This window comes from Boleophthalmus pectinirostris, unplaced genomic scaffold (genome assembly GCF_026225935.1).
Source record: "Boleophthalmus pectinirostris isolate CB_2022bp ecotype Guang Dong unplaced genomic scaffold, ASM2622593v1 HiC_scaffold_12, whole genome shotgun sequence".
Classification (NCBI taxonomy): Eukaryota; Metazoa; Chordata; class Actinopteri; order Gobiiformes; family Gobiidae; genus Boleophthalmus; species Boleophthalmus pectinirostris.
In genome coordinates this window covers 847,082-866,086 of record NW_026571018.1, presented here as the reverse complement: position 1 = coordinate 866,086, position 19,005 = coordinate 847,082, and the positions used below count along the sequence as shown (strand labels likewise).

At 39.4% G+C, this 19,005-nt stretch overlaps 2 protein-coding genes and 1 non-coding gene across 5 annotated transcripts in view; 1 reads left to right on the top strand and 2 right to left on the bottom strand.

Moving 5' to 3' along the window:
* st6gal1 (ST6 beta-galactosamide alpha-2,6-sialyltranferase 1) overlaps positions 1-8,703 on the top strand; it is a 63,044-nt gene extending 54,341 nt beyond the window's left edge. For all 3 annotated transcript variants that reach the window (XM_055148460.1, XM_055148461.1, XM_055148462.1), the window contains one exon: positions 277-8,703. In XM_055148460.1, coding sequence (XP_055004435.1) covers positions 277-545 — 269 coding nt within the window. In that variant the 3' untranslated portion in view covers positions 546-8,703. The remainder of the gene's footprint in view (positions 1-276) is intronic.
* Positions 8,704-10,181: 1,478 nt separating this feature from the next.
* On the bottom strand, positions 10,182-10,254 carry trnav-cac (transfer RNA valine (anticodon CAC)). The gene has a single exon. It is a non-coding gene; the product is annotated as a tRNA-Val (tRNA).
* A 1,871-nt stretch (positions 10,255-12,125) lies between these two features.
* Positions 12,126-18,973, bottom strand: camlg (calcium modulating ligand). The gene is made up of 4 exons (XM_020930830.2): positions 18,787-18,973; positions 17,208-17,587; positions 16,325-16,390; positions 12,126-15,851 (listed from the first exon to the last, which is right to left on the bottom strand). The coding sequence occupies exons 1-4, from the start codon at positions 18,971-18,973 to the stop codon at positions 15,660-15,662; spliced, it is 825 nt and encodes a 274-aa protein (XP_020786489.1). The 3' UTR covers positions 12,126-15,659.
* Between the last annotated feature and the right edge of the window lie 32 nt (positions 18,974-19,005).

The following is a 19,005-nucleotide window of genomic DNA, read 5'->3' as shown; positions in this document are numbered from 1 at the left end:
CAGACTTGACCATCGGTCACTCTGGATTCTAATCAGTATCAGCCATGAAGAAACCCATATCTCTGGTAAAACTGTGGAAATGATTTGAATCTCACACAAAAACAACTATGTAAATAGAGAAGTTCGAGTCACCAGTGTCTTCATCAGTGAAAAGTCAGATGAACCTGTTTCTTCACTCCTAAAAACCTCCATCTCGCTCGCTCAATCCCTTCTCCTCTGCTGTAAACTCTTCCTTTTTTGTTCCCATGTGAGTAACCAGTCCTGCTCTCCTCACAGGTACCGTCCTGATGATGTCTCTGTGTGAGGTGGTGCACGTGTACGAGTTCTTACCGTCCAAGAGGAAGACGGAGCTGTGTCATTACTACCAGCAGTTCTCCGACGCGGCCTGCACCCTGGGAGCCTACCACCCTCTGCTCTACGAGAAGAACCTGGTCAAACGCATGAACCAGGGACCGGACCGGGACATCTATCTGCACGGACGGGTCACACTGCCGGGCTTCAGCACGTTAAACTGCACCCACAGCCAGCAGGGGGCACCACAGTGACGGCCCACAGCTAACAGGGGGCGCAACAATAACCTTGGCCCACCTCGCCCACTTTCGCCTCTTCACTTTCTATGTGGTAGCACTTCCGGTTAAGTGGGAATCCTGTTCATTTCTATGGAGAATTTGAAATGTTACTGCTGATAGTCGGGTCAGGAAGGACAGAAGTTATCACATACCGTAAAATACCAAATAACAGCCGGGGCATTTATTTCTTTCAGTCACTTAACAGACCAGGCATTTATTTGAGACCAGGCAGCAGTTTGGGGCAGGCGATTAATTCCTTCCTCACAACAATCTTGCTCAGCAAAACTGGGAAAAATGACTTTCCTATTTTGTGGGTACGATTCCTGCCACCTAGTTCTCGTCTTTCCTCTCCCCTTTGCCACAACATTTCTCTAATGCCACAACAGCTACGATCACATCACCGCTTCCTCCCAGTCGCCAAACTGAAGTCATTTTACCAAAAAAACTAAACTAAAAACTTTACTAAAAACTGCTTTCATTTCCTGCCCGCTATGTTCCGCCATCTTTCTTTTGCTACGTCACTTTGAAATCAGGATTTGACAGCAGCATCATTTGTTCCTCCTCTTTTTCAGTGAAGATGAGGCTGATCAGACGCAGTGCAGAGAATAGAGCCTCTCCACTCAGTCACATGACCAGTGTGATGTGGGCACTACTGACCTGAAGTCAAACTGCTCCTGTCGTTGTAAACATCAGGCTCTCTGTGTGTCGCTGCACTAATCATTACAACTTGGGTGAATAAAGCACAAAAAACAGGAAATGGGAGTTTGAGCAGCTCCTCAACAGCACCACAACCACTGCTGATGGCACAGGCGACTTTCTTTATAGACTCTGCGTTTATTTGGAACCGGCGGTTATTTATCAAAATATACAGTTGTTAATTGAAACCTGGCTGTTATTTGGTATTTTACAGTAGCACTGTTTGCCGTGGTAATGTGTTAGCTTCTGTTTTGGCTATTTTTTTTTTTTAATGTTTTATATTTTATTTTGTTGTGTAAGTTGAGTTAAGGCTGTAGGAGACAAATTTGTGTTTAAAATTACTTCTCTTAACATGTTAACTACCCCAAAACCCCGTAACCTTAAACCTTTTCCTCACCTTAATTTATTCCAGTTCTTAATTTTAACCAAACCCAAACTTAAAGAGGGCGTATTCTGCATTTTTTAGGTTTCTACTATGTTATAACATTGTTTCCTCATCCATGCATGTTTGAGTAATCTAGCAATCTCTCCTGGGCCCTATATTCCAACCCTCTTTACAGTTACTGTAAGATTTTGTACAATGCTCCACCCACAAGCCTACGCCCCCCATGCTCCCACACGACAATTCTCCATAAATATACAAAAACATGATACAAAACTGTGGACAGCAACTTGACAAAGCTGATGTGCAGTAGTTTCATGTTTGAGTTGTGGTAGTGTTCTGAAGGGGGAGCAAATCGGGCATTTTCAAAACAATAATAAGGTAACATGGTGATCTAAATCTGTTATGTGTTAGCAGTTAATACCCCATAGTAGAAAAATCCCCCCTTTAACCAAACCCAAACCAACTTTAACACAAGTGAACTTGAACACAAAACTGTCCCTCCTGACCAGACATTCTAGAATTAACCTTTGAGAAAAGGTTTGTTTGTATAAAATGATTCACGTGAATAATTTTCCTGTGCACCAACACTGCACTGATTCTCCGGGAGGATTTTAAAGCAGCTTTAAATCCGTATAGAATATATTTGCTGTGAGATCAGCCTCATGCAAAATAATACAACCCCGATGACGACGAGCTGGGTACTGATAATAATCCTGTATTTTTATTTTGCATTTAATTTAATCACAAGAGGGGTGCAGGTATTCTGTAAGTGCACTGTGTCTCCGTGGAGTTGAAACTGCTAGCTGAATGTTCCACAGTATGGCATTAAACTTATATCTAGAGTTTATTCAATTACAGATAGTTTTATTGCTCCGAAATACCTCACAAAACATGCCTGCCTCTCCACAGAGCTGACCTGTAACTTGACATCTTCTGCTTGACTTGAGATATGGAGAGTCATTTAATGTGATACTGTGGAACATTGTAGGCAAGGCAATAACATTACCATGGAGACGAAGTTACATAGTGATCAAAGGATACGGAGCTACACTTTGACCCATGCTTCAGTGGCTCTGGGTTTAACCAGTAGGACCATCTCCAGATCTTGAGATAGTCTTGGTCCAATCTTGTGCTTCTTGTGGGACCAATCACAGAGCAGCACGGTGGTGTGGGTGGAGCCAAAGGTGAACCATCCAAGTGGACCTAAACAAACGTGGTGACGCAGAAAGGCAGAAACGTACTGCAGAGCTTTGTGCTTTTGTGGAGGAAAAATGTCTGTGCTTTTCCCTCAACTGGATTTAACTCAAGCTTGATTTTTTTGACTTGTTCCGCTGTTGTGACGCCTCAACCAATCAGCTTGGAGTACTCGTCTGAACGCCCTGATAGGTCCCGATCGATTTCAGCCAGAGCCATCCCAGAATGATAATGTGTAGAACTCATTTCAGAGCTACACATATCGAGGTTTGGTCAGGACTACCTTGGCTGGAGGATTTGACCGTTTTTTGTGCATGTTTGGGGTTGAGGCCCGGAGGAAACCCACACAGACAAAAGGGAGAACATGCAAACTGTACCCAGCCCTGACGACGAATGTGAAAAGTGCATGTTATAATGTAGACAATGTTTATAGCATGAACATAGTCACTGCCGCGCTGAGCTTCACACAGTTCATATGAAGTAATGCACCAATACACACGCCCACAGGAGACGGCTGCTTTCACACACATGGGATCAATCCTAAAATTCAACAACACCCATATTTTGAGTTTACACAATTTAAACTAATGTAGGTTTTGGTTTTTGCAGTGCAGAACTTTTGCGTTTTCAGTGTAATCTGGTGTAAATATTAGTGTGCCTGCTGTATATTGGAATGACATTCCTTTGATGGTCTGGGCCTATTTCAGCTGAGTAGGTGTTTCTGTACATGCAACATAATAAATATTATTTATTACAAAAGATTTTTTTTAAATACCCAAAAATGTGCTGTGCAGCCTTTTCAACAGCGGCTCAGACAGGTGAACGTTTGTCTATTAACTAGAAGGTTGAAGGTTTAATGCGTGAGAGACTGTGGCTGAGAATAGGCTCTGTGCACATTTATGTCACAAACCAGGAAGATGTTTGGAAACAAGTGATGAAAACTTCCAGTGTAGTTCCTGACACTGGGTTCACTGACCGACTGTGATCAAACCCACTTAAGTCCGATAAAACCATGGATTCAGCAGCCAAAGCGTTCCATGGGACACGTGACTTTTATGTCACTTACATCGATATATATTAACATCATTTATTTTATGTATTACATTAAAGCTCAAAACTAATGGAAGGCTATAAATTGCTTGTAGACAAGTACTTGTTTTATCACCAGGGTCAGTGTTATATGCCATCAGATTGAGATAAATGCATTATAAATGATGAATTATTTATTAATTTATTGATAATTATATTTATTATTAAAATGATGAAAACTGAGGTTTGGTTGTAATTGTTGCTTCGCTGAACATAACAGAACGTTACAATGACACGGAGATGAAGAAAACTGGGACATTTTCTCATTTTTCCTAGATTTTCCCAGACTTACGTCGCATGTTTCCAAACGTCTTCCTGGTTTGTGACGTAAACGTGAACAGAGCCTGTTGGTGGATTTCAGGTTCTAGAATGTGATGATGTCATTCTCACAGATGGGGGCAGGAGGCAGACTTTCAATTTATAAACATTGTACTTTGTCATGAAGTACAAAAAGCTTATTCACAAATCTTTAATGTCATAGTTTTTATCAGTGACTAAACCCATGAACTTGCAATATTACAACAAAAGTCTAAGTTTTAACTGTATTTACTTGAACTCTAAAATGCTGTGGTCGTGTGAAACCCACCAGCAGCACCCGGCACCTTCACTGTTAGCGTCACCACTTCCTGTTGAGCTGGATCTGTGAGGTCTGTGCTGAGTCCAGCTAAAATGAATCAATATTTAAAATAATGTGGTGTAGGAGCTGCAGGTGGATGTTCGTGGCACCATGTTGAAAAGCACACAAAGAACATGAATACTTGTGAGGACGACACTTCTGTGTCTACAAACACACGTTTATGTCTCAGTGCTAACGCTAATGCTAATTTTGAGGCATAATAAATATAAAAACAAAATCAAAGTATTCTATATATATAAATATATATATCCAAATGATGTCTGTAAACTTTTTTTGAATTCATTTGCATTGGAATAGGTTTGAGAATAAAAGTGATTGTTAGCTTTGAGACACAGTGAGCTAGTGTGATAAACAGATGAAGGTCATCAGCTTTGGTTATAGATCACATTTATTTTTGGTCATTTCTTTATGCATTGGCTTTTCAAACAGCCAAGCTAGTAGCTAACTTCAGTGAAAGAATCCAGTGTGCATTTGTGTGGTACATGCGCTCACAGATTTATCATGGTCCAGTTAAGTAAATAATCACGTTAAGGGTCTTGCTCAAGGACACAAAAACAACATACAGTTGTGTTGTGTGGAAGACTTTGGATGTACTGTGGGCTGAGTTCACACATGAACCACTTCAACTCATGTCAGAACTAAACCTGGACTAGACTCAAACTCAAACTCAAACCACAGGCCACAGGGACAAGTCTGAACTAATGTCACAATATGAACATTTCAAACTCGATTTGATACCAAGGAATAGACTTGATACTCAAAACGATTCTGATACCACAGTGAAAATAAAAACTACTCAATAGATTTCCAACATTAAATAGTAGCACTTTTTTTTCTATTCTCATGTGGCCGTTTATCTGTAATCCCTTGGTCGTCCAGCTATGTTCCATAGTGGTCCAACGTTGTTAGTACTGACACCTGCTCAGATGAGTATTTAGTTTCAGTACTAGTTTGACTATAGATTAGTTTGTAGTGTTCAATACTTATGACAACTCAAGTATGAACACACCCTCAGTGACCCACCTGATTAAAGAAAGACACACCTTATTTGTGCTCATTTTAGTGAAAAAGGCTCAGTCTGTTTTGGGTTTGAGATGAAATAAGACCATGAATGTCCAGTGATCACTGCTGTGTATGATACTGTTGTTCTGCAGACAGAGCGATGCAAAGTAGAGACACTTATGGAGTTTGTAGTCATGTCAACTCTTATATTCAGGGCAAAATAATCATATAATAATCAAATTGGCCACACATATCAGCAGATTGGAGATTAACGAACATCAGATGCTCTGGGTTCTAAAAAATCTGCACTGAAATGAAAAAAGTCCATCTGTAGTGCACACACACAGAGATTGTGATTTCCTGCTTCACTCTTACAGGTTCTGTATCATGAAAAACTAACTCAAGTGAACTTTTACTGTTAATACTAATGTTGTCCTCAAAACAGACGTGCACTTGTGTTTTGTTTCATTCACACAGGCTTCTCATGCTGGCTTAGTAGTTTTAGTTGGTTCCTTTCACTTTGCTTTTGGAAATTCCAGTTCTGCAATTATCTAAATGTTTCTAGTGAAAGATTTGGAGTTTAAAAACACAGTGGAGTGTTTTCTGTTTGAGAGAAGAACTGAGCCTAAATGTGCAGGTTTGTGTGTTAAACATGTGTAAATGAAACAAACACAACTCCAGGTGTGTGTGTGATGATGAACATTAGAACACAGATCAGAAAACAGCTTCATTTGGATCCTTTTGGCGCAAGACAGAACAAATGAACGCAGTTTTCTGACCAAAGGATCAAATGACGGGGCTGAACTGTAGCTGCGCTCACATATTTGTACATGATGTCATGTTTCAGTCAATCCACTGATTTCTGCACACTTTTATTATGAATCTCTTGTTTTTATTTGAAGTATTTTAAGAATTTCTAAAATGTTCCTCTCTTGGGCAATGGTCACACAATTTCCACAAGTTGTTGTATTTTTTGTTTACCTTGTGTACGATTGTTGTGTCCGCTGCACTTGAGCCTCAGTGTCTTGAGGTTAAACCTGGGTTAAACAGAAAAGAGCAAAAGTGAAATCAAATGTTTATTTTATTTTTTTAAAGGAAAAAAACAACTTTAAAAGCATAAAAGTGAATCAGCTCTATGGGACTCGTAACCAAAACCCAAAAAACTGTAATATCTGAAACTTCAAAAATCAAATGCAATTCACTTTTCAAGTTTTCAGTGTATTTTATTTATTTTAATATGTTTTGTTCTTTGTTTCTTCATAGTTGCTGGTTGTTTTTTCTTTATTATGCCTTTGGATTAGGGTAAAATCAGTTGAAATTTGACGTCTAAAACCAGAATAAAATGTTTGTTCATATTTTAAGTTTTAATCATCAACATTGTACAGTGTAGGCAACAAAACATGCAAGACGCAATACTAATGATTTGTACTCCTAATGTTACTTTCCCAAACTATATGCAAGATATACAATTATTTAATGAGTATAATCTTTACAGGGCCTATATCACACAAAAGTGACTCTTGTGAGCTTTAAGCCAAGTTACAAAGTGGTTACCTCCTCAAAAACAGACCTGGACTTGTGTTTTGGTTCATTACCACGTGTGACTGTAAGACTGCATTATTAATCTGCCTATCAGTCTGTCTCCAAAACTCAAAATGCTCAGTTCCACCTTGTGATGTCATAAAGTGGTAGTTTTCAAATGAACAACTCCTTTTACCTTTAGATCACGGCCGTGTTTTTGACGGGGAAACAACATCATAACGTAGATTAAAAATAGTGTAATATGGGCCCTTTAAAATATGTAAAATGAAACTAAACTAATGGATCATTTCCTTTTGGTGGACTGCAGGGATGTTTTTGCCGTTTTCTTCTAAATGCATGACGTAGCAACTCAGCTCTGCAAGGTTTTGTGCCAAATTGAAAATGAAATATAGTTTTTTATTAGTCATTTTGTGTGAATTTCAATTTGTTCAATTTCTGCTGCAGTGTAAGTAGCATTCAGATTGGTTTTGCCTCTCAGACAGTTCAGCATGTTTTGTGACTCTGTTATTTAAACATGAATGAGCCATTTCAGTTCATTCTGTTGTGACAGTTGAGAATTTCAAAGTAGTAAGTGACATTTTGGTAACTTTACTGTGAAAATGTTATATTCAGAGGTGGGTACTAGTCAAAAACTGTACTGAAGTAAAACTAACATTACTTCAAAATAATATTACTCAAGTAAAAGTACAAAGTAGTGGTCCAAGAAATCAATATATACAGTATATGGGTAAACTACTCCTCAAGTAAGAGTAACTTAAAGAGGAACCACATTTTGTACTCAAGTCAGAGTATTGTTACACTGTACATTGTGTTAGTATAGAAGTAAAAGTATACTGTTAGAAAAGTACTCTGAAAACAAAGTTGCTTAAGTAAATGTAACTGTTACACTAAACATTCTGTTACTCGAGTTTATTTCTACAGCACTTTTCACACACATGTCACACACTTTACACTTCACAGATCATTATTCACTCCACACTCTCCACTGTAAACTTATACTGACAGAAGTAACTGACAGACTGACAGAAGCACAGCTGCCAATCTGCACCACTGTCCCCTCTGACCAGCACCATCCAAGTACTGACCCGACCCGACCCCGCTGAACTTCTGAGATCTGACAGGACCAGGCTTTTGACGAGCCGGTGTAGGAGTGAACGTGTGCTGATGGAGAAGTAGGCTATTCTGAAAAGTACTGTTTTGTTAAAAGTACAAGTTACCGAAGTACCGTAAACTACCCACAGTACTACCCGTGTCTGGTTATTTTTATTTCTCTTATTGTACCAGAATGTCTCTTACTCCATTTGAGCCACGCTTTACTCAACTCTGCTGAGGAACCCTGAATTACTGATGTCATTTGGAGAGAAAAGTCTATGCAGTTTTCTCAGCTCAAACTTCTGTTTTTTCACTCAGACGTTTGTGTATATTTTGGGGCTGATTGAAGCACGTTTCGGCTGTAGCTTTTGCCTTCTTCCTCTTCTTCATTTCTATCTGGGAGGGTTTTGCTTGTTATCAGTGTTCTCAAATGTAGATGTTGTTGTCAAAGTTTCCCCTTGTTTTTTAACATAAAGTTCTGGATAAATCCATTTTAACCATGTGTCTGTTTATTTGCTCTTCCTCTTCACGCTCCATGTTCAGACGACATCACAACATTCTATTGATATTGTGCAGCTGATCTCATCAACGTTCCCTGGGGCGTGATGCTAACTAGAGGCACTGCTCTGGCTGAAGCTCTTACTCAAGTGAGACTTTAATCTGAGCTTTATTGTTTTACCACAGTCTCGCCCGAAAAAGCTGACTTAGTTATTACAACACATGAGCTCATTTGTGCTGTTAAACAAGTCCCTCAAATAACATTACAATCACAAATAGCCAACAGGTTTTCAGTCTTTGATCCGTTTAGTTGAAAAGTAAACTTCTAAACACGAGCATGAACGCTCGGACTGATCACAGGCTCATGGAAATATTATGTTTTTTTAATATTTATAGTTCAGAGAAATCTAAAAACTTAGGTTGGTAGGTGTGTTACCATAGTGACTGCTGTCCATTCCTCCATAGACATCCATGCAGAACACTGAAGCACGAAGTCACTGCAAAGTATCAACTGGACACTTAGCACAGAAGAGGGATACGAAAATTCATATTTTAAAAATGCTGATTTCTATTTGAAATAAGAGTTGTAGAGTCTTGTTGGTGTAATCAGGGTCAACTCTGAATGAACCTGAACAGAACTTGAAGAAGAAAAAAACACAACATAGATCTAAACACAAGTGTGGGAGACATAACACAAAGTGCCAGACGACGCAAAAATAAACAAAAGGGAAATTATTTGTTCACAGTAGCTACAGAAACTGAATTTGAAGTAAGGAAAGGAGTTTAAGTCAAACAAATCATGAGAAGGCTCAACATTTGTGGATCATAAGATTGATTTCTTTCAAAAACTTAGACCTGGACTTAAGAGTTATTTTAAGAACTTAGACATACATTTATCTTAGCTCCTGTTTATGACCTCGACTTGAATATCTGTAATTAATGAATACATTTGTGACAGTGGTATTTCTCCGGCAAGGGATAATACAAAACATATAAATACATGGAAGGTTGGCGCCCTCTAGTGTTCAGGGCAAAAGCGGTGCTTTAATGCAGTGCTGCTCCTGTTTATGTGTTCACCTGGTCGAGTTTATGTATGTATTATGATACATGATACATTATACAGTGATACTCTGTAGAACAAGAAACACGTGAAGCTGCTATTACAATAATGAAAGTGACGTAAGGTAAACTGTCCATGATGTCACTGCAGACTAAAGATGTAAAGATGTAAGCCTACAGCTGGAAAAGGTTTATATTCCCAAACACAGATGTGTTTGATGTTATGGCCGCTAGATGGCGTAAGTGTGCGTAGATTTGAGTTTCTCATGTAAAATATTCTCTCACCATGGATCCGCAAACACGCACCACACGGGTCCAGCCCACATCAATATGTAAGTACAATGAGATTTGATTTTGAAAAATCCATGTTGTAGATCGATAAAAAAATAAAATAAAATCCACAGCGAGAAAATAAAGCTGTTTCCGCCCGGTTTCGAACCGGGGACCTTTCGCGTGTGAGGCGAACGTGATAACCACTACACTACGGAAACCATGTACGCATGCGCACTTCTATTTATCTGATAAAATAGATCAAACACAGACACCATATAGAGAGAAAACATATTCTAAAAAATTCTTATGAAACAATAAGTCTTTCACTTATTCGTCTTGATTTTAATGGTCATAGTTATAAACTTTGTCGTACGCAGTCGTCTTAGTCTAGAGGATTTAATAGATGCATGTGTAGACGTTATAAATTCATCTAGATTTTTTACACCTCTATAAGGTTATCGCGAGCAACTCAAAGAGTATCAGCCAATCAGAATGAGCCTCTCAGCCACGTGCTGCTATACAGCCAATCAGAATGCAGAGATTAGTGCCGTTCATAAAATAATTGCCGCAGACTTGCCTGGATCAGAAGACGCAAGATTACAGTCATGAATAAACACTAAGATTTGATCAAAAGTTAGTTATCACTGTTTGTACTTTTAAAAAGGCCAAATTAAATATGAATTTAAAGTATAGAGCATACATTATTTAGAAAACCACGTACAGCTGATCATTCTATCATAAAACAGTTTACATTTGATGTTGAGACAGACTATATTATGTTTATTAAAACAACAATTAACAAATGGTGACCTTTTGCACCACCTCAACCACATAAACTTGGAGAGGGAAAAAAACAGGGAGAGGGGGTTCTGCTTTTCACAGGGTCAATAACAGTGTAACAGCCTCAGACCTGCCATTTGGAGAAGTTCACTGTTAAACACGCTCCCATCTCCCTCTGTCTGTCTGCACACTTTATTCACTTTATATGTTTTATACTTTATTGTGATCAGTGCTCATTTTGTCATCCTATTTATCTCTTTTATCACTTCATAACAATGTTTTATAAAACACTGTGTTCCTGAATCTATAATAATGCAGAAAAGGAAATACACAAATAATTTACACAATATTTATTGAAAGTTAAAAACGAAAAAGAAAATAGATACAGTTCAGACATAATTTATTTACAAGACATTACTCATATTTACATACATATTCACATAAATTATTTACAGAATAAATATAAAACAGATCAGTGATGTCACCCCCACAGTGTGTAATTACAAGTATTTACATTGAACTTTACACCAGAGATCATCGCATACAGTAAAATTTACATTTTTAAAATGTAATGGGTAAATGAAGAATTGTAGTTAGAGATTCCAGACAAATTTTTCTAGTGTGTGTTTTTGGACTGCCCATGTCAGGCCTCATGAAGAGTCCTCTCTCACACCTACAGTCTCATTTACCTCTGTCTTACTGTAAGTGTGACACACTGACCCAAACTTGTGCATCTTGGCTCAATGACACTTTTTCCCCATCAGTGCTGTGTAAGGAGTAGTGCCTGTGTGTTTAAAGCACAGATTCCTGGTGTGGGTTGCTTCCTGAACGACTTAGTGCAAAAGTCTCTTAGGTAAAACCACTGTCAATAATCTTACACCTGTCCAGCTCAAAAAGAGTGCGCTCTTCCCTCTCAGCTATCCTGTTCTGGTGCAGGGAGTAGGGACAGGACGTCTCGTGTTTTAAAAGCTTCACTTTTGTTTTCAACACTCTGAGTCCCTCCTTTCCTTTTCCCTGTATTAAGTCACTCCCCCTTCAGAGCACTAGCATGCAGAGTGCAGAGTGCTAATGAAACAACTGCACATCTCATCAGGTTTGTCACGTTACGGATTGTTTTGTTGTACTGTTTGGACCGCTCCATTAATGAACAAAGTTAACCTGCTCTACATGAATGACCGGAGCCGGGAGTCTACGCTCACATGGTATTATAAAAGAACTTGTAAAAGACTGTGTAAAGATTGTGATTTTAACATGTCCTTACTGTTTTGCACTTTTGACTGTACAAAAAAAAAAAAAAAAACTAAACCGCTTCAAGTTTTACAGCACATTTATTTTCATACATTTTCACGACATCTCAAAACTCCTTCAAAGCTCAAAATGCAAGCGCAATACAAACAGTTATATGTAAACCATTTTTACACAAATATTCACAGTAATAAATTAATGTCAGGCTTAACGGCACAAAGGAAGGAGCAGAATAAATGAACAGAGGTGGGTAGAGAAGCCAAAAATTGTACTAAGTAAGAGTAACTTCAGAATAATATTACTCAAGTAGAAGTACAAAGTAGTGGTCCAAGAAATGGCTCCAGTAGAGTAAAAAATATTTGAGGAAAGTACTACTCAAGCAAGAGTAACTTTAAGAGAAACTGTCAGGGCGTATGTGATTTAGCAATATTGAAAGTTAATGTGTAATTAAGTGAATGTATTTGGAAGAACAAAACATAATGCACAAAATCTGGTATTTTCCAAGGACAGAGACAAAAATGAGACAAACTAAATCAGCAGAAAGTATTTGACAAAACTACTACTCAACAGTAAAAGTAAGAATATCTGTGTGATAAGTTAAGTCAATTCAATTTGATTTAGGGATAAATATTAAATCAGATCTGAAGGAGCTGCAAGAAACACAAATATTCAGATCATTTCATATTGTCACATAAAGATTCTGTCACTTTAGATTCACACACATCGTGAAGAGGAACCACAACTTTTACTCCTGTAAGAGTACTGTTACTTCAATAAAAAATATGAATCAAGTAGGAATAAAAGTATGGTGCTAGAAAAGTACAATTTCTTTTGAAAAAAAACAAAAACAACCCTCAGTAAATGTAAGTACCCACCTCTGTGAATGAGGTTTCAAATCACTGCTTCCAAACACTGGTCTATACATTTGTACATGTCGTGATTCCTCGGTTTCTGTGCACATTCAAAGGCTAATGTTTGTTTTCCACTGTAAAAAGTCAAAGGATCTATAAGTGCAAAGGACAGAATTAACAATATTACTCTTAGTTTTAGTAGTTCACATGTAATCATTTAGAATATTGATCCTAATCCTTTTTTGTCTCATATTCCTCAACATTGTTCATCGATGTTTCTGTTTTCAATCCTTTTTTTCCTTTGTAATTTTGGTAGATTTCTATTTTCTTTAATTAGCTGTAATCCATAATAGTCCTTGTAAAAGTGCTCTAGGTAACTTTTCCAGTTGAGGGTATGACAGCTGCTCATCTTATGGGCAGCCTGAAATGTTACGTAGTATGGTTTTAAAGTTTACATTACACAAAACTGACTGAGCTTTAAGCCATGGTGGAACTGTAGTAATTGTTGTTTCCTCATCAAAAACCTGTTGAGTTGTGTTTTGTTTCATTCACACATTTGAGCTGAAATTATCCAAAAGATTCCAGTAACGGTGTGTGGAGTTTAAAAACACAGTGGAGCACTTCCTTTATGATATCACAAGGTGTGCGTTTGTAGGTTTGTGTGTTAAACATGTGTGACTGAAACTAAACACAACTCCAGGTCTGTTGGTGATGAGGAAAAGATATTAGAACTTAGATCAGAAAACAGAGTATTATGAGCCCTTTGAAGAGTTTTTGTGGCCAAAGCAGAATGCCTTACCCTGGAACATTCCAAGCAAAGCTATAACATCTCCACAGAGACAAGAAAGTGTGAGAAAAGTTTGAAAATACACCATTAATATGCGATCATAGTCCCTGCTTTATCAGTCCTGCTTTTGAGACTCTCAGATTAAATACTGCGTTAAAGAGGGGGTATTATGCTTCTGTGGGGTATTCAGTTTCAGTTTTGTTTTTTGAGTTGAGTCCCCCCATCCCTTTGCTCCCCACACCAAGTCACTCCCCCTTCAGAGCGTCATCACAACACAATCAGCATGCACCCACTAACCAAACTACTGCACGTCGCATCAGGTTTGTCAGGTTGTAGAGAATTGTTTTGTATCATGCTTTTCTTCGTTTAAGAAAAAATGCGGGTGATGTAGGAGCACTGGACAGAATCGCACTAACCGTAAGGAGGATTCAAACAGGGCCTAGGAGAGATCACAAGATTATTCAAACATGCATGATGAGCTTTAAAACCTCTTCAGGCACGTTTTTGATGGATGGTTATAACAAGGCAGAAAGCTCCAGTTATGCACAATAGCCCCTCTTTAAAGTTTCTGTTATCAAACCTGCTTAAAAAAAAAAAAAAACACTTACAAAAATGGTCAGAAGTATTTTTAACGGACATATCTGAAGTAGTGTGGCAGTTTTTCATAAACAGGATTTGGTATCTAGCAAATAAATAAAGAAATCAGTAGTTATTTTGTGTAAGGCCTGTTTGAATCTTTGTAGTGAATGTTCCATATAATGCTTTATTCAGACGTATGCATGAGTGAAGCCTTTGTCATGATTTGTATTTGGTCCTAATTCAGTCTGGTTTGAGTTAAGGCATTTTTATCTGAATTTAATGTGGCAAAAATGTAACAATTAAAGAACACAATGTCAAATTTCTTCTCTCATTTCGCACGGCCTCAGAAAATGGGGGTTAAAGGTGCTGTACCTGATTTTTACCTTCTTAAAAACATGTAAAACAGAGCTAGTTTGTTTTAAACTGTTTGTAGTGGTCCAAAGTTCTTCCTCACTTACCTTATGCTTTCTGAGCACCCTCATTATTCACCTTCTAAGCACTTTTCTCAACTCTCAGACACCAGAGCAGAGTTTTGCTGTGTTGGTAAAGCTAAAAACAACTAGCATGCTAATAGCACACCAGCATTAGTTCCCTGTTGTGTCATTTTGACCTCGAGAGCTCAGTGCTCAGATCCATGGGGGGAAATCAGGTACAGCCCCTTTAAGAGGTATTTTACTGCTTTAGGTTCTTCCTCATCCATCCACTCGTGTTCATCCCCAAATTAAACCTGCTTCAGTTCCACTTCAGACCTGGTTTAGTTCTGGTGGTCCTCAGAAAGCCAAATAAAACCAATGAACCAATCAAGAGACCCAACTGGACCATGTCATTTTCCGGTAAGTGTGGAAGGTTTGTCAAAAGAAAGAGATGAAAACTTCACTGATCAGTACTGACATGAGATCCTCATTTGAGCAAGTATCCAAACTGAAAAAACGGTAACGCCACATGGCAATATTTAAAGGTGCACTATGTAACTTTTCTAACAATAACTGTCACCTGCTTGTCTCAAAGTCAGTCACACCAGCTGGCCAAGTTACAAGTCAGATCTGTGGAGGGGCGACCCCGCTCAGAGTAAGTATACATGTTTCTCAAGGTACTTTTGAGCTATAAAAACACCTGTAATTGATGCATGATAAATTAAATGTAATGCCATAATGTGGAACATTCTAGGCAAAGCAAAAAGAAGGTGGCAGCCCCTCAACCAGAAAAGTTACATAGTGTGACTTTTTAAAAAAACTACAATTTTGTTTTGAAAATTACATTCTATGGTCTAAATGTGTGGTACTTAATCAGATATGGAGCCTTTTCCTCAGTGTTGAGTTGAGTTTTAAATAAAGCACTTGGCTTTAAAGTTTGTCCTGGTGTTGCCGTCACAGTGTGGTCGTCATGGCGACTCGGAGCCATACAGGAGCAGGACTTCGTGCGAGAGGATAAAGGTGAAGAAATAGACGCAGAGATCAGCGAACACGTCTCCCATGCGTCTGTACGTGTCCATGGAGCGGTTTATGACCTCAGCGGGGATCCCAGACAGGAGCAGGGCGGCGGTGAGCACTGTGGTCTGAGCCTTCTTCTCCACCTGACACACACAAACACAGGGTCACGTAAAACACACACACACACTCTTCTAAACTGGGCACCAAGATTTTTAGGAATGTTCCAATATGGATTTTTTTTCCAGGCAATACTAGTAAGTAATATTTATCTCGCTATAAATGCTTTTTGATAACATCAAGATCATTGAAAATATAAAGCAAGGCCCACAACTTAGCTTAGGTCTATTAAGACATGTCATAACTAAAGGCATTTTAAACTTAGAAGAGAGTGGCTGGGTTTTCTCTGTTTCCTCTTCACCAAAGAGCACCTCTTTTTCCTGTTTGTACAGCTTTTCATCACTGCCATGAAGTGCTCCTAGATTCCCTTAGTTCACAATATATTACAAAAAGGACTATCAAACTAAATGTCTGCTCATTCTCATATGTGCCACTTCACTGCTCCACGGTTAAAAGGTCTGAAAGATCAATACAAAAGATTACAGAGAACTAGACTCACCTTTGGAAAGTACTGGGACAGCCCCATGTAAGCCAACTCCAGCGTCAGGAAGGGGGCAAAGATGGACTGAAACAAAACAGATACAATTCATCTCACAACAATCCAAACATTAAAACAATGTAAACATAATCACAATGTAGCATCCCTGTCATAGAACTTTCTGTCACGTTTACACACTTCGATTGCGCTCTTCCAAAACCTGTATAAATCAGCTGAGTGGACACGTCACAGCAACATCACATGACCACTCTGAGGAAGAGCACAGGGAGCAGTTTAAACTGTCATGTAAGAAAACAAACTCTTGGTATGAAAAAAAGAAAAAATAATATAAAACAACGGAACAGTTAAAAAGAACTGTATGTAAACTGCGATCTGTCAGATCTTTAACCTGCAGACAGAGACACATCCTGCATTTGTCTCAGTCTCAGTTTATGTGAAGATCAGAACCTCCAGAATTCCCTCCCTGAGCTGCAGAGGCTGCACTAACACTGACTCATGACTGGTGCAGGTGCTGGGGTTTAGGGAGTGAACATTGAGATCAGAGAGACATTTTAGGCTTCAACACACTGGATTTCAGCTCTGAAATTGGCAACACAATTGACAGTCATGTGAGGCTCATTCTGCTTTCTGATTGGAGAATCGTCTTGAATCGAAACACCAAATTATAACAAACAACCTGGCATCATGTCCAATGTTTTTGTTATTAAGAATAAATAAGCATTACATTTGTTGTCAGTAAAAGCGTTTTTTGATTTGAACATGCTTATTTGGTATCCGGTGACAAATTTGCGTCTTTTATGTTTATGAAATTTTAAATCTAAACCTCACAGGCAGCTCCTTCAAATGAATCAGAATGAATCAGTGATTTATGTGTAGGACTTACCAGATATTTGCACACGAACACTCGCACGAACAGCGCGAGGAGGACGCTGCCGATCAGACGGAAAACCCTGAACGCATCAAACTCCTCAGCCTCCGCCCCCGAGTCCTGCGCCGGCTTCTCATTGGCCAGTTGTCCACGCAGCTTCATGGCATCATCAAAGCGCGACAGGTACTTGTGCAGACCTCTCCGAGGGGACGCACCACACTCGTCTCCTCTGGGCATCTGCCTCACTTCACCGGGGTCCTCCTCCACGGCGCCCTCTAGAGGTTTACTGCAGTCTGAAGCGCCGCTGTGGGAGGGGCTGGACTCGAATGGGGAGGGGCGCTGAGAGGGATCCAAGTCCAAATGGAACCGAGGCTCTGAGGAACGAAGAGAGGAAACTGGAGGAAGAAAGAGGAGAGAGGGGCACAGAAGGCAAAGTAAGTTTTAGTTTGTGGACTGAATTCAAGTCGAAACCACAGACTGAATAAAGATGTGGACTAAGAGAGTGTGATTTCACCCACAGTGTTTGTCTCCAGTCAAATGAAGCTCATCAAAACTCAAAGTTACAACGGCAAATTTGGAGCCGGGTCCCTAGTTGGAATTCCAACCATGAGTATCATAGCAACCAAAGAGTCAATCCTAAGTGAGGCTGTTGGAGGTAACACCACACTGGTTTAGCAGCGTGAGGGCGCTTTAGCGCTGTCAATCAAACATGTTGCAAATGCTAGCGGGAGCAACCTTGAGGAAAGAAGGCAACTGATTGGTCTGTTATTCATGTTCATATCTTCATTTACAGACAAAACAGCAAAATAAAACCACCAGGGGTACGTTGAGCATGTTAATATTTTCATATTATATATCAAATGGAGCCTATGGAGCCGGGGGCGTGCCCATGCTCACTTCCTCACTGTATCTGTTAGATAGTCTATGGTCTAAACCAGATCTGGGCATTGTCCAGCTCCAGGGTCACATACGGCCCTTTGGTCGACTCTGACTGGCCCGATTAAGCTCATTTAGAATTACAAAATAAAGATATTTTATAATTTAACCTCATGCACAGACTAAAGCTGCACTGATTTTATTTTAGAGGTGTTTTTTTTATGATATTTCCATAAGGCAGCCTCACTTTTTCATTGCTGAGTCATAACATAAACCAGGACTAGACTTTGAATGTTCTGGCCCCACACTACATCTCATATCTCATCCAAATGTACTCCCCCACGCGCTCTGAGCTCTGGCTTTTAACACTGAGTTGTGTGCTCCTCTGTGTCTTTTATTTATTTTTCTTATTTACTGCTATTTTATGATTTTTATGGTTTTACTGGTTTTATTATTTTAGGACTGGTATGACCAAATTTGAGCAATTTACCCTTTTGTTGTCTTCATTTTCTCTGCAGCATTTTGGAAATTGCTTTGTTTGTAAAATGTAATATAGAAATAAAGTGGCTTTGGGTAAATACGGTGAAAAACTGATGAAACACCCATATGAATGTAATGGTTTTAAGTGGCCTCTAAGTGTCATCAGCCCCTTCTCCTTTGTGTTGAGTCAAATTCACCAGAAAAAAAACGTGATTTAAAGTGCCTCCACGCCTCGTACCGCTGTCGGAGTCGCTTTTGGCTTTGCCCACGATCCGGTGCATCCTCTCCTCGGAGTTCTGGAGCAGTTTCCTCCGGCGGATCTCGGCTCTGCGCTGCGCCGCGGACAGAGAGCTTCCCCCGGGCTGCTTCGGCTCCGGCTCCGCGGCGGGCTTCGGCCTCTCCTCCGCGGCCTCCACGGGCTCCATGGCGGCGATAGCGGCTGTGAGAAGCGCTGTAC